General features: G+C 45.0%; 1 protein-coding gene across 3 annotated transcripts in view; it reads right to left on the bottom strand.

Annotated features, from left to right (window-relative positions):
* SH3BP2 (SH3 domain binding protein 2) overlaps positions 1–18,519 on the bottom strand; it is a 101,717-nt gene that overhangs the window by 13,269 nt on the left and 69,929 nt on the right. For all 3 annotated transcript variants that reach the window (XM_088454984.1, XM_088454985.1, XM_088454986.1), the window contains 3 exons: positions 7,817–7,956; positions 1,071–1,173; positions 615–732 (listed from right to left, as the gene is read on the bottom strand). In XM_088454984.1, coding sequence (XP_088311110.1) covers positions 615–732; positions 1,071–1,173; positions 7,817–7,952 — 357 coding nt within the window. In that variant the 5' untranslated portion in view covers positions 7,953–7,956. The remainder of the gene's footprint in view (positions 1–614; positions 733–1,070; positions 1,174–7,816; positions 7,957–18,519) is intronic.

Below are 18,519 nucleotides of genomic sequence, written 5' to 3' on the forward strand. Positions count from 1 at the left end.
GGCAACATCTCCACTTCTAAAAACTCTCACTTCAGTAAATTTACCCCTAAGGGCCTGACTGAGAGGTGGGCGCAGTGTACATGTTGCACACAAATGGACGAAAGTTTTAAGTGTGCACTTGAGTCTAAATCACACAACGCATGCGTCCCGACTGTCTGCGCACGGATACGCAGCACAGAATCGGACGCACGGTCTGAGAATTTTAGTTGGTGTTCCTGGCAGGCAACTGGGGGGGGGTAGTGAAGCTGGCGCAGGTGTGACGCTGAAAGTGGCTGCGTTTAAAGACGCAGAGCCGCTCGCACAGGAGGCCATATTCGGATGGAGAGACTGCATCTGACATAGGGCCGGGGTAAGCTTTGGTGGTACGACCGATGGTGCATCTAAATACGCGCAGTGGCGGAATTGCACGGTCTGTAGATGCTGTAAGGGGGTGTCTCAGTTGTGTGAAAAATTGGAAGCGGTATTAGACGCTCCTGCGTCTGAATCATGCCTCAATAAGAGAACAATTATACGTTTTCTATATTTATAACTTATTGAAAGTGTTTTGTGAAAGGCAAACGCAGGCGCCCCTGAGAGAACCCTGCGCTGTGCTCGCCCGGCACCGGGAGGCCTACCTTCCGCTCATCTTCAGAAGCTGCAGAGAAGTACCAAGTACGATGCTTCTTGCTGATGTGGACCATCTTGAAGGGGAAGACATTGCTAGACGTGGTCTCTTCCGCTGCGCGCATTACCCTGAGACGAAGAGTGAAATGAGAGAGGAGAGTTATTATTAGGGGCTCTTTACAGTACTCTAACTCTTATTCTAACTGTATAGCGGAGGAAAACTAATCGCGCCTCCTATAATTCTACACTATACTGTCACACGTTAGCGCACACGGGTGACTTTTCATGTTGCCTTGGCAGAGCAGGACATATGGCAGCTACCACATATACTAATAAATACAAGATGTACATTTTTTTTTAAATGAAATATAAATGAATAAATAAGATCTGAGATTCACGCTGCAGAATGACTGTAATGAGTTATTGAAGAGTTAGGTGGTATCGAATAGTGCATGATCGCCACTGACCTGTTGTAGCCGTTTAGTGAGAAGGCTCCTTGTGATGCAGCGGAGGTGCTGGACTTAAAGTAGTACACACATCCCTTATGTATAATAACAAATCTCAGGGGCCCTGAGTGGATAAATATGAGAGTGAATATTTATCATTTCACAAGTAAAGCAAGACCCGTCCACCCCTCCCTCCTGCCTCTGACAGCAATCCCAGTAGTTGTATCTAATGAGTGAGGACAGGACACACTGAGACTGAAGAGGCTTCGGCCTACGGGCACCACCAGGTAGGGGACTCCCTACTTTGACAACATTTGGAGGTGTCAAAGCATCAGATTACAGCAAAATGTACTAACCATGGAACCTCACCTGTCACATTCCAGGACCACCCACCTAACCTCCATAAGCTATCCTACCCAATGACTTCCCCTATATACAGTACACACATAACTTTACATATTTTCTCTTTCTTCACTTTCCACTTCATCCTGACCGAAAGCTAACATCCCTGTGTGACTGGGTCATTTAGGGATCTATTTACTAAGCAGTGTTAGGAGACAGAGTGAAAAGTTATAAGAAAGTGATAAGGGGGCCTATTCATTAAACGTAAAAATTCAATGGAGATAATTAGCTTTAGAACTCTCATAGAGTTCTAGCTAATTATAGGTGGAATTCATCATTCCACCTCTCCATAAGTATCTACTCCGAAAAGCTGTCATTTTTGCGATGACAGCTTTTCGGGAAATAGATACTTTTCCCTCTCTACACTACCTTATCGCGTCTGGAAATAGTGCTGCGCATGCGCTGTTACATCTGTAAAACCAGCGCATGCGCAGCACTACCTACAGATGCGGTAAGTTTTGTACCCCCCCTCCCCCCTCCGCTCACCTTCCCCCCCCGACTTACCTGTCCGCGCAGCAGCCTCTGGTTCCGTCCTGCTGGTCTGTCATGTGGTTTCCCAGCAGACCACATGACAGATTAGAAAAAAAAATAATAATTTTTTTCTTTTTCTAAACTTTCTTGTGTTCTGCTGGGGAGCACACATGTCCGACCAGCCTCCGGAGCCTGAGGACGGAGCAGAGCGCCGGAGGGACTCGTCGGGGGACCTGCTCACGCTGATACAGGTAAGTGGATTCTGCTATTCGCCACCTCACAGTGGCGAATAGTAACTGCATCAAATTCCCAAAATTGATAATTTTCGGAATTTGATGAATACCATAATTTCCACATCCCCATACTAATGTAATAATGTACTAATACTAATGTATGGGGAGTGTGGAAATTAACGCAGGGGGACTTAGCAAGGAGATATCTGTGATATCTCCTGTGTTAAGTCTGTTCATGAATACCAAAATAACGTTATTTAAGGAAAATGTCCTTAAAAACGTTATTTTAGTGTTGATGAATAGGCCCCAAGGTACCAGCCAATCAGCTCCCAACTGCCATCTCACAGGCTGTGTTTGAAAAATGACAGATGGGAGCTGATTGGCTGTCACCTTATCACTTTTCACTCTGTCTCCTAACACTACTTAGTAAATAGACTCCAAAGTCTGCAAAGCACCTCTGCAATCTGGCTGGGCCAATATGCAATAGGTAGCGCCTATCCTTGTGTATCAATGCCTATTTCCCTATAGAATGTAAGCATTTGAGCAGGGCCCTTTACCTCTATCTGTCTGTTATTGTCCTGTTCTATTACTGTTTGTTCCCAATTATAAAGCGCAACAGTATATCCTGGGACTATATAAGTAAATATATAACAGTGCAGATCTTTGTGACATTCATTTTCTGTATTTTCCAGTGTTTTTAACTTCTTTGTAAGCAGAACATTATGCAGAATCACAAAAGGGCCGATGTCTGATTCAGGTGTGGATGTAGAGACGCCCACTGACAGCATCTCCCATCCGCCGCTCACGCACAAAAGCAGAAACATCGAACGTAGATCAGGCGGCCGTCAGTCTTCTGAGTAAGTCTTAGGCTGCCGCAGACACAGCCGCTCTCCAGACACTGAGGGGTTTATTTATCAAGCAGTGAAAAACATGGCAACCAATCAGCTCCTACTTATTATTTTATAGACTGTACTTAATAAATGTTACTTCAAAGCTGATTGGTTGCCATGGGCAACTTCTCCACTGGTTCCGCTTCTCTAAGTTTTGCATTGTTTGATAAATAAACCTGTCAGAGGGCTCTTCTGTTGCCAGCGAGGAGGCAGCGGCTAATTTATGGACACCCAGAACACAGGGCCTGATTCAGAGCTGCTCGTAAGCGGCCACTCGTTCGCTCCGAGCGATGTTCGCACATCTGCGCATGCACATGGGTTGTAATGCGCATGCGCCAGCCAGTCAGTGCGGTCGGAAATCGTGTGCTCGCAAAATAGCGAGTGCCTGCTAATTTGAGTGACAGGATGAGGCATTTGTGGGTGGTAACAGGGGAAGGTGCTTGAAAACGGGGAGTGGAGATCCGAACGCAGGCGTGCCGAACGGTCAAAACGGGCGTTTAAGGGTGTGCATAATTAACAAAGCAGCGTCATCGACCACGTCACTTGGTTGTCTTTTAGCCAGAACTGCTCGCATGATTGCGGTAGGAAAATGCTACCACAAGAATAGCGAGCAGTTCATACGCCTTTCGATGTACTCGATTAATCAAATAAATAGCGGAGATGACGTATGATGCGAGCGGCCAAGGGGCGTCTTTACAAAATAGCGAGCGCATGTTTCGTTCGCTCGCTCAGACATAGAGGCGTCAACAGACCGCAAAGAGCGAGCGCTCAATTTAAATAGCCAGCCCCTTTTTCTGAACGAGCGAATAGCGTCCGGCTCTGAATCAGGCTCACAGTGCAATTCAATCGCTGCACGTGTGCACTGTGACTTACATGCTTTGGGTAACAATCGCTTAATCTGCGTAAATATCGGCATCGCATCCACATCTGAATAAGGACCATAGTACCAAAACCAAATTGGCTATTACTGTCTATAACACATCACTAACATTGCTCATATTACATGGCAGAGCATTGATGGAGACATTCTCATGATCTCTGGCTGGATATCTCCAGTGCTAGACCCATCTATGGTACATCCTGCATTTCTTTCTCCCCCTGTCCCACAATGAAGTCTATTTCTCTTCCAGACAGCCTATAGCTTCACTATCTGTGTCAGGTTTGTATGTTCTCCCTGTGTGTACGTGGGTCTCCTCCAGGTGCTCTGGTTTCCTCCCACACCCCAAAACCATACCGCTAGTTTAAACGGCTTCTGACCAAAAATGAAACCCTAGTGCTGTACGCGTGTGTACATGTGATAGGGAATATAGGGCCTGATTCAGACCCACTCGCGAGCGGCTGTCCGCTCGCAAGTGGGTCGATGTTAGGCACTGAGCATGCGCACGACGGAGGGAGCTCCGTCGTGCGCATGCGCCAGACGCGATGAGCGAAGGAAAGTCCTTCGCTCGTTGTGTCCGATCGAAGGGGGCGTGCTGTCAATGTTGATTGACAGCACGCCCCCTTTGGTGGGCGTGCCGGGGGCGTGCCTCCCGTCAGAAGCCGGCCCACTGACATCACTAGTGATGTCAGTGGGAGTGATTTTGGCTCTGTTAGAGCCAAAATCACTCCGGAGCTTGCGGTTGAAAACCTCAACCGCAGGCTCCGGCTCGCAATTTCGATGGTCGCGATGGTCACGACCATCGCGGCCATCAAAATGCACGCTCGTATAGCCTGTGGGTGGTGACCCACAGCTATACGAGCGTCCAGGAGGACGCTCCATGAAAATGGAGCCCGGCCCTCATTCAGAGCGTGCGCTCTGCTCAGAGCGTACGGCTCTGAATGAGGGCCATAGATTGCAAGCTCCTCTGTAGCAGGGTCTGATGTGAATGACTGATATATTCCATGTAAAGCGCTGCGGAATATGTGAGCGCAGTATAAATAACTTAATAAAGAAATTATATTTCCCTCCTTGGTTCACCTGTCAAAAATGAATGGTGAGGAGATGGAATTAACTAAGTCCCCCGTGTACCAGATTTTACACCCATGGTGCAGCCGTCCTGTGTCTGAGATGATGGAGGTCATCCAAGAACATAACCAAAAATCAAATAAATTAGAGATGAAATATAGATGACACTGATATTAATGAGCCACTGCGGAAAATGTCCCTCGTGTCTGTCTGTGCTGCTTGTCTGTGTGAGCGGATGATCACCGCATAGAGATGTGGTTTATCTAATAAATGTCACAACACATCCTTACTAGCAGTTCTCGTAAATACCTTCCTTTATTCTACAAGTAAGCTCCATCTCCAGACAGAACACTGACTAAATGTATAAAAAGCATTCTGAGACGCCAAAAAGAACATCAAAACGGTATTCATTACAAATTGCTAACATAATGTCCCTACCAACTAAAATGATATCTACAATCTCTCAGAGGGCTGGGTTTAGGCATCGGCGTGTAAGTGTTAGGGTTAGGGAGAGGGGGAGAGTTAGGATACTGACCGACAGATGTCGGTATCCTAACCCTGTTGGGATAACGTCTTCAAGATTTTGACCACTGGGATCTTGAAAGCCGGCATTCCGTACCCAACCCTCGCCTATATATTAAAAAGATTTTTTTAAAAAACCCATCCAACTAAACAATGTAGTGTTTGTAACATCACTGTGACAGGTTATAAGTAAAATCTTGAGCTAGATCATTATAAATGATTTGTTTCGTAATCATTTATAATTCTGCAAGTGCCATGTGACTACCACGACAATCGGTCACATGGTACAAGATGCAGTGAGCAGAGAAGCTTTGGAATGTCCCTCTCAGCTTTGTGAGCTGTGTATTGTACAATCCCTTCCTCTTGTTCTCGCTCTCTCTTGTTTTCCCCTTACATGCTGAGAGTATGTGCCTGTGTAACCGGCAGCCGTGCTTTGCGCCCCACATAGGGAATTTGAGTAAGAGTTAATGATTTGTAGGCAGTTAGATAAGAAAACGGAGGTGCATTCTTAAATGTTACATAACTTCTATTTAAAAGAAGGGAAGAAAAGTGAACATCTTATGTGGGATTGCTGCTTTAAAACCACCTGTGACATGACAAAGACATTCACAGAAATATGGCAACAGCCAGTGAGCAATTTGTGAATTATTTTCAGCTAAAATTGACCCACTCTGATATCCAACAGAATAAAGGATGTACATATGTTGTGTACTCGTGTCTACAACATTTAAACATGTTTTACAAATATCCTCTATCATAGGTTCACTTGAGGAGCAATTATCAGATGAGGTGGAATTAAAAGCTAGCCTACATCCAACTAAACATCCTACTGTAGATGACATTTCCCACACCATTTGCATTAATAGCTGTAAACAAATGGGATATTGTACCTTTAATTGCACTAAGATAATGTATATAGGAATCCTTTCAGGCTTCTGCAAGAAAACTTGTGGAAAGCACCAAACCTGAAAGTCGGGATTCACGGCAACAACCATTTCTCCTCACAAATGTTCACAAAACTGATTTAATCTGAGAACAAGAGCTAAGCCTCACTTCTCTCCTGATTTTCATCTCCAAGTTTGTGCTAAAACCACTACAAGCCCATCCGAGCGTATGAATGTGAAAAGACAGACACCCACTTTGAGCGTTTCCAGACGCTGCAACTGTGCTTCGGTCACACCATCAAACTCGTGCCAGCCCCATGCTGGGTGCAGGTTTTCCGCCAGTCTATGGCCTCCAATTTGAGCGATTGAGCGGCTGCGGGGCTGATTCAGGGACGTACACAAACCGATGGTTTGCGTACATCTCCGATGATTTTTGATCTACGCGTGTGCAGATCTTGTACTGTGAGATCGCTCCCAGCGCCCTCTAAGCCGCAGAATCATTGACACGCAGTGGTGGGAGGGGGCGGCAATGGGGATTTGTGGGAGTGCCGAGACCTGTGTCCGCATCGTCCAGCACAGATTTACTGGCTTCGGTTACAGAGAGGAGACAGCTATTCTGAGTAGCCTTAGGCATGGGTGTGTGTGTCTACACCAGTGTTGGCTAACCTTGACACTCCAGCTGTTGTGGAACTATATATCCCAGGATGCCCTGCCACAGTTTTAGCATGCCCTAATAGCAAAACTGTAGCAGTGCATGCTGGGTTATGTAGTTCCATAACAGCTGGAGTGTCAAGGTTAGCCAACACTGGTCTACACTAGGGAAATTAGATTGTAAGCTCCACTGCGGCAAGGACTAATGAAATTAATACACATTCTCTGTACATAGTTGTGCCATATGCCGGCATTGTATAACTGAAGAGCAATAATAGGGATAAATACGTACAAAGAGTAAAGCAAAACTACAGCTACTGTTTTAAGGTAGAAATTGCCTTAAACTAATTGCTTTAAAAATAGCGGCTACCTCGCCGGAATCACGCCTGGGCCCGGCTATTACGTATGGTCCAATATCTGTAAAACTCTATGGAGTTCATTACTATACAATGTTTTTACAAACCGCTGATTTTCAGTATTTAGCCTTATTTTAATTCTTTTTCTAGGCAATACATGTATTGCGCTTATAAAAATTGCTGCTTTAAAGAAAAACTCAGAAAATTGTCAGTTTGTAAAAACGTTATTGAGTAAATAAAGCCCCAAGTCCCAAATATTCCGGGGATCCCTTACCTATAATATGAAAAAAAAACTTTAAACAATGCTGTGGAAACACTGACTCCCACATACATGCACATAACAAGAGCACTGGCTGACATGCAGCTGGCAGATCCACATTAACAAGATTTAAACGTGCATATTGCCGACTTACATTTAAAGAGCTGCAGTTGTTTCCCTCCTCTTTTATGCAGGTATCCTGAGATCGTGACTCCCCCCGGCATTGTCAATAGGTTCTGGGCACCAATTGCCTTCATTGGAGTCGGCCAGCTGAGTTCTCCAGATGACATGTTTCTGAAGGACAGAGACCGATTGCGTTTGGTTAGAGCAAATCTTGGTACAAGGTTGCATTATGACAAAGTGCGGATAATCAGTAGCACATAAACTTTTTAAAAAAACTTTTTACTTCCTTGTTTATGATTAGAATACCAGTTTGAGCTGGGCAGTTCTCTGCGAGCTGTATTCATGATTAACCAGCGTGTGTCCCTAAGGTCAGCTATACAGCAGCTGGGCAGCGTAGCCTACGTGTTTTGATGACTTTCGCCCTCTCCCCGTGGCTTAATGCCAATGCACAAGACACTGGAGAGAGGCATTGCAATTCACAAGAATGACTTTGAACTTAGGTGGCTATTTTGTTTGTGCAAGAACCCTGCAATCATTATCTGAAATAAACCACTGTTATCAGAAAGCAAGGCCTGTATTTTACGTATCTTGTACATATATAATATAATTTCATTAAATAAAGCTACTTCATCTGAGCACATTTTTTTTTTTTTGTAATATCGGAAAATGAGAATATTAATTTTTAAGAGTTCTTGAAAGTTTTTATTAGTTTAACTAATATTTAGCATTTTAAGTAGAATAATTAGTATCTCTAGTAACTAATAAAACGGCACAAGGACTTCCTTATTTTAGGTATAAGTGGAGACTGTTAAATCCTCATTTATTATTATTAGTTTTAAGGAGCCACATAGTTTCCACAGCGCGGTACAGGTCACAGAGAAACGGACGTCCTTAAAAATAATTTCTTCATCCATTGACAGTTAAGTGACTGAAGACCCATAATTATGTTTAATGATGAACTGAGCTTGAACTTCTGACTTCATGTTACTACAAAGCTGAATTATCTTCCAGTGTATTAATAGATTGCAGCATGAAACAAAGAGGATAAAAACGCTGAATTTCCATTATCCTCTGTCAAGCAGTTCTCTTTCTAATATTTTTTTTTTCCAAATGAACATGAATGAAAGAAGTTATTGTAAAGTTTATAGAGAAAACTGGTCTAGAAGCAAAAGAACATTGCTATCTGGTAGTTCCTAGTCCACGTTCACAGTTCCTTAAAGGGACATAGTACGCAAATAGGGAATTGGCATGGCCGGCGGTTCGATTCCCGGCAGCGGCAGCCCGACTTCAGCAGAGATCCCGGCAGCGGAAGCCCGACAGCGCTGGAAATCCCGATCGTGGACAGGTGAGTATCTACTAACCTAACCCCCCTAACCCTAACCCTCCTTAGGGGTGTCTAACCCTAACCTCCACCCCAAGTGCCTAACCCTAATCCCCCCTCTAAGTGCCTAACCCTAACCACCCCCTTCCCCGCTGCCTAAACCTAAGTCCCCCGGGGGGGTGCCTAACCCTAAGTCCCCCCCGGGGGGCCTAACCCTAACCCTCCCCCTAGCTTAACCCTAACCCTCCCGAGGGGGTGCCTAACCCTAAGTCCCCCCCGGGAGCCCTAAACCTAACCCTCCCCCCCCGCGGCTGTCCGCTCGCGGCGCCCGCCATCACTACGATCGGGATGCCAGGCGCCGGTCTCTCGGCGTCGGAGAAATGCCGGGCGTCTACATCTAGACACCCGGCATTTCACCCCTGCCGGGATATGACAGTCGGGAAGCCGGCTGCCGGTATTTAGGCAGTCGGCTTCCCGATTGCATACCGCAAATAGTTCCGGTCTCTACTATGTGCATTAAAGTACATGTGAAAAATACGGTCTGGTTAAGGGGGTCCAAGAGTTTGCACTGCACTAATGCTGCATACACACTTAGGGCTCTATTTACTACAATCCGCATATTGAATGCGGATTGTAGTGTGATATTACCGAGTGAATTCGCATTGCGAATTCAGGCAATATCACAGGGATTTACTATAAATCCCTTGCAGGGACAGAGCTTGCGATAAAGCTCTGTCCCTGTGGATCCCATCCGCACTCTAGTCGCGGTATTTTTGGAAAAAATACCGCGACTAAGAGCCCGCGCATGCGCCGACCGACCACCGCTACTACCCCCCCACCGACGCTAAGCCCCGCCCCTAAGCCCCACCCCCGCGGACCCCCTGCGACCCCCCCCTCCCCCCCTGCGACCCCCCCTCCCTTCATTACACTTACCTGCATCCTCCTGGCCTCCGGTGATCTTCTCCGGGCTTCCCGATCAGGTGATCTCCCATACTGCACTGGGGCCCGATCACCTGATGACCGGGCCCCAGTGTACTATGGGAGACCAGCTGACCGGAGAGGAGCCATCACCGGAGGCCCGATCACCGGTCCCTGGAGTCAGGAAAGTAAACAAAAAATGTTTAATTTTTTTTTCCTTTTTTTTACAGCAATCAGCTTGCGGTCTGCTTAGACCACACAGCTGATTACTGGTACCGGCTCCCGCCTCTGCTCTCCCCGTTAGAGCAGAGTGGGAGCCCGGTAACTGGGGGAGACCCTGGATAACGCCACCTCCAGGTGGCGTTATTATCACAGGGCTTCCCCCGGTATTTTTTTACAATTTATTTTTAGTAACTGTGGTCGGATCACATTTCCCATTACAATTATGGGAAATGCGATCTGCTTTACTAAAAATAAGTGATACTGGGGGTTGGAGTAGAATTTTACTAATTCTACTCCAATTGCCCTGTAATAACTACAGGTGAAACTAAAATAATGTGAAAAGGGTGTGAAAACACCCCTTTTCACTTTATTTTAGTAAAAATAATGTTAATAAATAGAGCCCTTAACGATATGCTCCATGAGCTATACTGTTAAGCGTTTCCACTGCCGGGCTGAATGTCGCCAACGACATTGAGCATACACACTGAACGATATCGTTCAGTGACAGCACTGTCCCTCATCCCCGTACTTGCAGAGCCTGACGATATTGTGCATTAACGATCCACTGTTCCCTAACCTGTGTATAATGACATATTACATAGTGCCAAGATCTAAGTGGCTTTCGACACACGTGACAAATTTATCCACCTTTTACAAGATAATAAAGGTTCACTGCATTTTTTGAGGTAAAATTAATGATTAAATTTGGCTTCAAGCTCCTCTTTACATGGCATACCGCTTCTGAGACTCCTGGCCATGCTATGAATATGTGGTAAGGCCAATACTATATGGAAGGGCTGGGGATGGATGGAATTAGTGAGCATATAAACATGGTGATAATTAGGACTGGGCAGCAGTGAGTATCTAGCTCCCTATATGACATTTCCACTATTCTAGTCAAAAATGATTAGTACATTACTATCTATAATAATAGCGTTTAATATGGAGAATACAAGTCATATGACAGAAATATTTTTCTTCTATAGGTTATGTCGAAGCTGGATGATTGGCTGAGACCAAATCTTTAAGAATATCTGAAGACGCCATTTTGCGTCTTTAGCATGATGCCATGCAGATGGTATACGGTGCTATTTTAGCGTTGTGCGAATGCCGTACTAACTGCACACTGTTAAAGTCCTTACATTAATATTCAGTGATGACAAGACAAGTCTTGTGGATTTGTCTGTGACAAATAATTAAGAATACACAAAGATGGTGAGCGTTTGCTCTGCATACAGATACAGTATGCCTATGAAAATTGAAGTATAATACAGACACTGATGTACTCAGAAGGAGTGTTCTGAAGATGGATTTGGAAACAATTGTTAGATGTTTAAGCTATCGTTAGCCATTGTAGGCCTGGTATCTAATGCTGATGTGGTTAAGAAGAAATGAATTGTACCCTAAATAAACCATTGTCTTTAAGGGGCCTATTCATCAACACTAAAATAACGTTTTTAAGGACATTTTCCTTAAATAACGTTATTTTGGTATTCATGAACAGACTTAACACAGGAGATATCACAGTTATCTCCTTGCTAAGTTCCCTGCGTTAATTTCCACACTCCCCATACATTAGTATGGGGATGTGGAAATTATGGTATTCATCAAATTCCGAAAATTATCAATTTTCGGAATTTGATGCAGTTACTATTCGCCACTGTGAGGTGGCGAATAGCAGAATCCACTAACCTGTATCAGCGTGTGCAGGTCCCCTGATGAGTCCCTCCGGCGCTCTGCTCCGTCCTCAGGCTCCGGAGGCTGGTCTGTCATGTGTGCTTCCCAGCAGAGCACAAGAAAGTTTAGAAAAAGAAAATTTTTTTTTTTTTTAATTTTCTAATCTGTCATGTGGTCTGCAGGGAAACCACATGACAGACCAGCAGGACGGAGCCGGAGGCTGCTGCGCGGACAGGTAAGTCGGGGGGGGGGGGGGTTACGAAACTTACCGCATCTGTTGGCAGTGCTGCGCATGCGCTGGTTTTACAGATGTATCCAGACGCGATGAGGTAGTGTAGAGAGAGAAAAGTATCTATTTCCCGAAAAGCTGTCATCGCAAAAATGACAGCTTTTCGGAATAGATACTTATGGAGAGGTGGAATGATGAATTCCACCTATAATTAGCTAGAACTCCATGAGAGTTCTAAAGCTAATTATCTCCATTGAATTTTTACGTTTAATGAATAAACTAGCATTTACATTTGTGATTTCATCAAGCATCTTTTGGCCACCTGTGAAAACCCATTGTCTGTCATTTTGTAGTCCAGACAGAAGTATATCAAAATATGACAATTAATGCATAAAGATATATATATATATATTAATTCATGATATATACGTGCATGCACATAGACAATCGCATGTGTATCCACAATGCGTGCACATATATACACAGTTGCTATTGCAGATATAAACACACACACAGAGCATGTGTGCGCTGTACTCAACCCCTGCACACAGTGCACCTTTTACGCTGTGCTCAGACGCACAGCGCATACTTACATATAATCATAAATACACACGCACTCATATAAGGTTCCTGCACATTATAGTTTATATTAAAGTTATTAATTATGATGTAAAATTTATGTATTTGATATTAATGGTATAGAACATCGTAGACATTTCATGTTTGGTAATATACTGATACCCTGTCTATTTCCAGATATCCGGTTGTATCGGCACTAGAGTCGGATCATGCGTTCGCGAGTTATGGATCACAGTGAATTATTGGTTAAGAATGTAAAACTCTGTATGCTGAGTCTGTGGTTAATTTAAATCAATGCAATCTGGAGAAGTGGGACACACTCCTAGTGAGCTGTCCTATGAGCTACAGCGTACTGCAGAGACCAAGAACCAATGGAATTATGTTTGTCTGTCTACATTGCTGTTATCATGATCAGTTCGGGTATATAGCCTGTGTCCTGGTCCCAGTCAGTAGCCATTCTTCTTGGATGACCGCAGGCTTCTGGATTGATGACTGTAACTGGGACCGGTGCGCTGGCGTATGCGTCGACTGTACTTTAATGAATGTAACCCTTGCACTCATTGTTTAGATCAAAGTGCGCAGTACCTTTTTCTTTGTGAATAATAACTTTTGTGCTTTGGAACCACAATCAAGGTTTGAAAGTGTTTATTTTTATGTGCGACTATTCATAACGCTAAATAGCGTCATCTGAGGTATAGAGGTTTAGAAAAGATTCCATAGTTATTATTAATATATACTAGGCTTATGAATAGTATGAAATACATAATAATTATGCTCTACATCTCCCAAGTAAATATAGCAAAAATGCTATAAAGGCAGAACACAAGACAATCCTATGATCAGACAAACAAATCAGTGACCGTCCAAATTGAAAAACAATTGAAAGTGAAGTCCTGGCACTTGGTGAGTGATAAAGTGGATGAAGATAAATTACCATCCAATCAGCTCCTAACTGTCATTTTTCAAACACAGACTGTAAACTGAAAGTTAGGAGCTGATTGGTTGGTACTTTCTCTCTCTCCACTTTATCACTCCCCAAGGATTAGCACATCATAGGGTGATGTAAGAGCTAACGTTATACTATGTTGTAGGAATTGAAGCACGGTGCACAAGACATTGCCAATGAGCGTTTATCATCGCACAAGGAACTTACCTTTCTGATTTGAAAGTGTTCTGAAAGATGCAGGGTGAAGCGTTGTTTCCATCCCAAGGCTGAATAACTCCCACATAAATGTCAAGTAGTTAAAAAAGACATGCAAGTTTTCTGCTCCACTCAGTCACATAACAGCAAATATAATCATTTACGCACTTACAAGGCCAGTTGTTGTGTACCGGGCAGCCATGTTGTTGGCACAACAAACTAGTGACATCGGCGAGGCATGAGGCACTTTGTGATGCCTTCAGTTTAGGGGGTAGATTTATCAAACCTTCTAAAAGATGACAAGTGGAGGGTGTTGCCTATAGCAGCCAATCATATTGTAGCTATATTTTTATAGAATGTACTAGATGAGTGATAGCTAGAATCTGATAGATCATCTTTAGCTTAGCAAATGGCTGCAACCACTATTGGTTGCAGCCATTTAAATACCTATAGAACAGGGCTTGACAAATCCTGGGGGCCAGGTCGCCATGGCGATCAGATTTTGCTGCCTGGTTATCAGATTTTGCAGGGAGGGCGGAAGCAGACCCTCGTCTGCCCCAGTGCAGATTAGTGTGTGTAGTATTGCAGTGGTCATTTTATGCACAGGGATGCATGTGCCGAGAGTCGCCTGCGGTGACTGCTGTGTCTGTCCGTCCTGGCCTGCGCTGGCTTCTCCTGTACGTCCCATCCTGCACTGACTCCTCTCTGCCCCGGGCCTGCACTGACTCCTCCTCTCCGTCCCGGGCCTGCGCCGACTCATCCTCTCCATCCCGGGCCTGATGTGACTCCTGCTGTCTGTCCCAGTCTGTGCTTATCCTCCTGTACGTCCCGGCTGTCTGCTGTATCCTAACCAACTGCAGAGAGCTCTCCGGTAATTGGGTCTATGTGTGGCCAGGGAATGCGGAGCGGCTTCAGAGGGATAGTGGTGTGACCACGAGGGGGGTGGCATGACTGCGGAGGACTGGTTTGCCGGCGGGTACCCCCTAGTTGTGTGGCTATTGGGGTGGCCTAGTGTGGCTGTGGGGGTTGGTTGCCTGGGGAATAGGTGCTCAGGAATGTCGACCCCGGGGAGCTGTGCAGAGTAGTGATTCCACTGCGGCAATATTGTGGGCTAGTATAGTGTGTATAACAGCTGCATAACACATAGAGCTGTGCTCCTCACTCACTCCTGTCATTATTTTGGGGGGACGGTGGTCTGGCTCCTACACTTTCATCCTGGCTCCTAGATTTTAGAAAAATTTGTCAAGCCCTGCTATAGAAGCACTGCGTGTCAGTACCGGGGCCATCATTAGAGCAACAAGTCCCCATTTAGGTCCAGCTCATCAGGAAAGTGGTTTTGGTTTTGCTGACCAGGCCATTATAAACACAGAAGGTTAGTAAGACTGTCCTGGAAGAGAAGTGAATCTTTACAATGACTGGTAAATTAGGGTGAACATTTCTGATGAGGACTGCTGTATTTTTTTCCCCCAGAAATCCATTAGCTTATGCCTGGTACACTCTCTACGATTTCTCAGACGATATGCCCGATACCGACGGATCGGGAACGACATATCGTCAGAATCATGTAGAGTGCACCCAGTGTCGTCAGCCGCATTGTCAGGTCGTCCCTACATGCAGCTCAACTTGATGATGGGACTGACGCCCCAATATCGGGCGGTCAGGTAGCAGATCGTCTAGTGTATACCGGCCGCCCGATATGTCGGCCATTTGGCGCAGGGGGCGTGGCTTTGCTGGGTACATATATCGTATAGTGTGTACCCAGCTTACGGGTACCAAGTCCAATAGTGCCCTAATACCGGACGGACGTCAGCAGGGAATAAAAAGTGCGCATTCCCTTTAGTAGGTAAGCTCTTGGGCAGGGCTCCCCTAGCACCATCTCTGCCACCAATGCTCCCCGTCATTATCTCTTCTTCTCCTTCAGCAACTCTGATTCGGTTTGCTTTAACAACAATGGCCGTACTATGCCCTTAACGCGGCTCCATCCGTTCACAGCATAATGGGCAGGACTATGTCATATTGGACTGAATGACAGCTTGTGTGCAGCCTTGGGAAGCTCCGGACTGACCAGCCAGGAGACTTTGGCCTTTGGAAAACACATATTTGTTGTATGATATCACACCAGCTGGTTCTTATGTGATAACATTTGCGTGTGTCCTTCACTGTAATAAAGGCGATGTGAAAGTAGGTCAGATGCTTCTGAAGGTACTCTGAGGCACAAGTTACTGTAATCTACCACCAAATATATACATGCGGTAAGGCTCTCTGCAAGACCGAAAATGGTGCACTGGTGGCTTTCACTCTGCTAAGCCGTCAAGGAGCTGTATGACTAACGATGATGCTTCAGCCCTAACCGGACTACATCTTCCAGCATGCTCAGCTAACCACTGCAGGTAGTTAGTGACCACCAATGCAATGCAACAAAATGCACGTAGTTACTAAGATACTGCACCCCCAAATGACATGAATAAATGTAAACGGTATTAAATGTGCAATCGATTGTTTTCTGCTGCTGACTGGAAACCATTGACCATCGATGGCCATCACTACCCAAGATACTGTTTTGTCCGCCCCTACTATTCCGTTAAGAAAATAAATAAATGAACAGACATAGGAATCGATTACACAGCATTACGCTGCTGGACCCTGGGCAAGAGTCCAGGTTACCTAATGGCCGATCCGTTCCTGGCTATTATAAATTAATGCACACCAAATGCACAAAGAATTTGGTATTCAAGAGTAGCACTTAAGGCCCCCATACATCAGCAATTGATTGCAGCAATCGTGCAATCTGCAATCGATTGAAAAAGGGAAAGATTTTTATACACAATCAATTGCAGATTGCAGAATTGCCACAATCGATTGAAAAAAAGGAAAGATTTTTATACACAATCGATTGCAAATTGCACGATTGCTGCAATCAATCTCTGATGTATGGGGGCCTTTACAGTGGAGTTTAACCAGCGATTCGCATCCACAGCTTTATTAGATCTTATCTATTACACTAGAAGCTTATCAGCTTCAACAGTGAATTTTCTTTTTCCTGTCTTTCTATTTTTACACTCACTCGTAGGTGACGAGGATGTGACATGAATATTACCTTCATTCAAAGAAGCCGAACGGTTTGTGTCAGCCGCACGCTGCCTCAGCACACGGCACAGGAAACGCCACAGTTCTCTCATGGGACTTTCATTGTGAATTGCTGAGCATTACCAAGACACATATAAAAGTGTTCTACAAACTCTGATCTATGCGGGAGCGTCGTCAGCAACCTAGCGACGGCCGGGCATGGCGAAGCCATCTGTTCATTCTTGCTACCGCCAGGAAAAGGGGACAGCGGTAGGAAACAAAAACAGTTTGAAACAAAGATAAAAATTAGGGCTCCCTTATGTTTGTAGAGAATAGAACTTGCATTTCTTTTCTTTAGTTATGGGGTAAATAAACTCTTTACAGACCTTTCATGGGAAACCGTATTAGCTGTCAGCTTTGGCTGTTAGGGCATATCCTGCCCTGCACAATGTTCTGATCACAGGAAACAGACTGCAGAGCAGTGAGCTGCGGCTACACACACTTACCACGGGGCAAGGGCTGGACAAGGCACTCAGCAGACGCGTTTCCCATGCACCGCAGTTCACCTGGTGAGTAGGGAAACCCTGCTGCTGCTGCTGGGTGACATGGGTATGCAGTCAGCATGTTTATGTTGAAAGTGCCAACATTCACCATGTCGAAAGCAAAAAAAGACGACATTGATGGTTAGCATGTCGGCATAATTAATGCCGACTCCTGTAAAAGGTCGACATTGACAGATTGTTCGACATCAGAAATATTGACATTGTCATTATGTCGACATTTCCATTAGAACTAGAATTAGCCTAACGGCACATTGTAGACCAGTGGTGGATTTTAAGAGTCAGGTCGGCTCTAGGCACAACATCATCATTACCCAGACCGGTCTCCGAAAAAATCACCACTGTGGAGACCAGGGGGTCTTTTTACTAAGCCTTGGATGGAGATAAAGTGAACGGAGATAAAGTCCCAGCCAATCAGCTCCTAACTGCCATGTCACGGGCTGTGTTTGAAAAATGACAGTCAGGAGCTGGTTGGTTGGAACTTTATCTCCATCCAAGGCTTAGAAAATAGAGCCCCAGGACACACGTGCACTGCTGGAGCGGACCTGTTTAATCACGCTGCATGTGACGTACCGGCTGTCAGAACACAGCAGCCGTACAACACATAGGGACAAGATGGCACATGACGCCTCCGCTGCGAGCTCAGCCCTACCCACATCATTGATTTCTACACTAGACTGTGTGGCTACCTTGATCCGAAGGACTCTGCAATAACATTGGAGCCTCCGGGTAAGTTCCTCAATATGCTGCTCTCCACCCTGCACTGCGGAACGTTTACACCATCATGCACAGTTATTTCCTTGGAGGGACGTACAGTACATTAGTCCCGTCACCGACTTTGGAATTTGTCCTAATATTAATACCATGTTCCCAATGTATATTAATAGACTGAGGATATACTATATTGCCTATACTCTTGGGGGTATATTTATTATTTACCAAAGTGAGAGTTTTTAGAAATGGAGATGTTGCCCATAGCAACCATGCAGATTCTACTTAACATTTAACTAGCACCTTCTAG

Source organism: Taudactylus pleione, unplaced genomic scaffold (genome assembly GCF_031769625.1).
Source record: "Taudactylus pleione unplaced genomic scaffold, aTauple2 ptg000638l, whole genome shotgun sequence".
Lineage (NCBI taxonomy): Eukaryota > Metazoa > Chordata > Amphibia > Anura > Myobatrachidae > Taudactylus > Taudactylus pleione.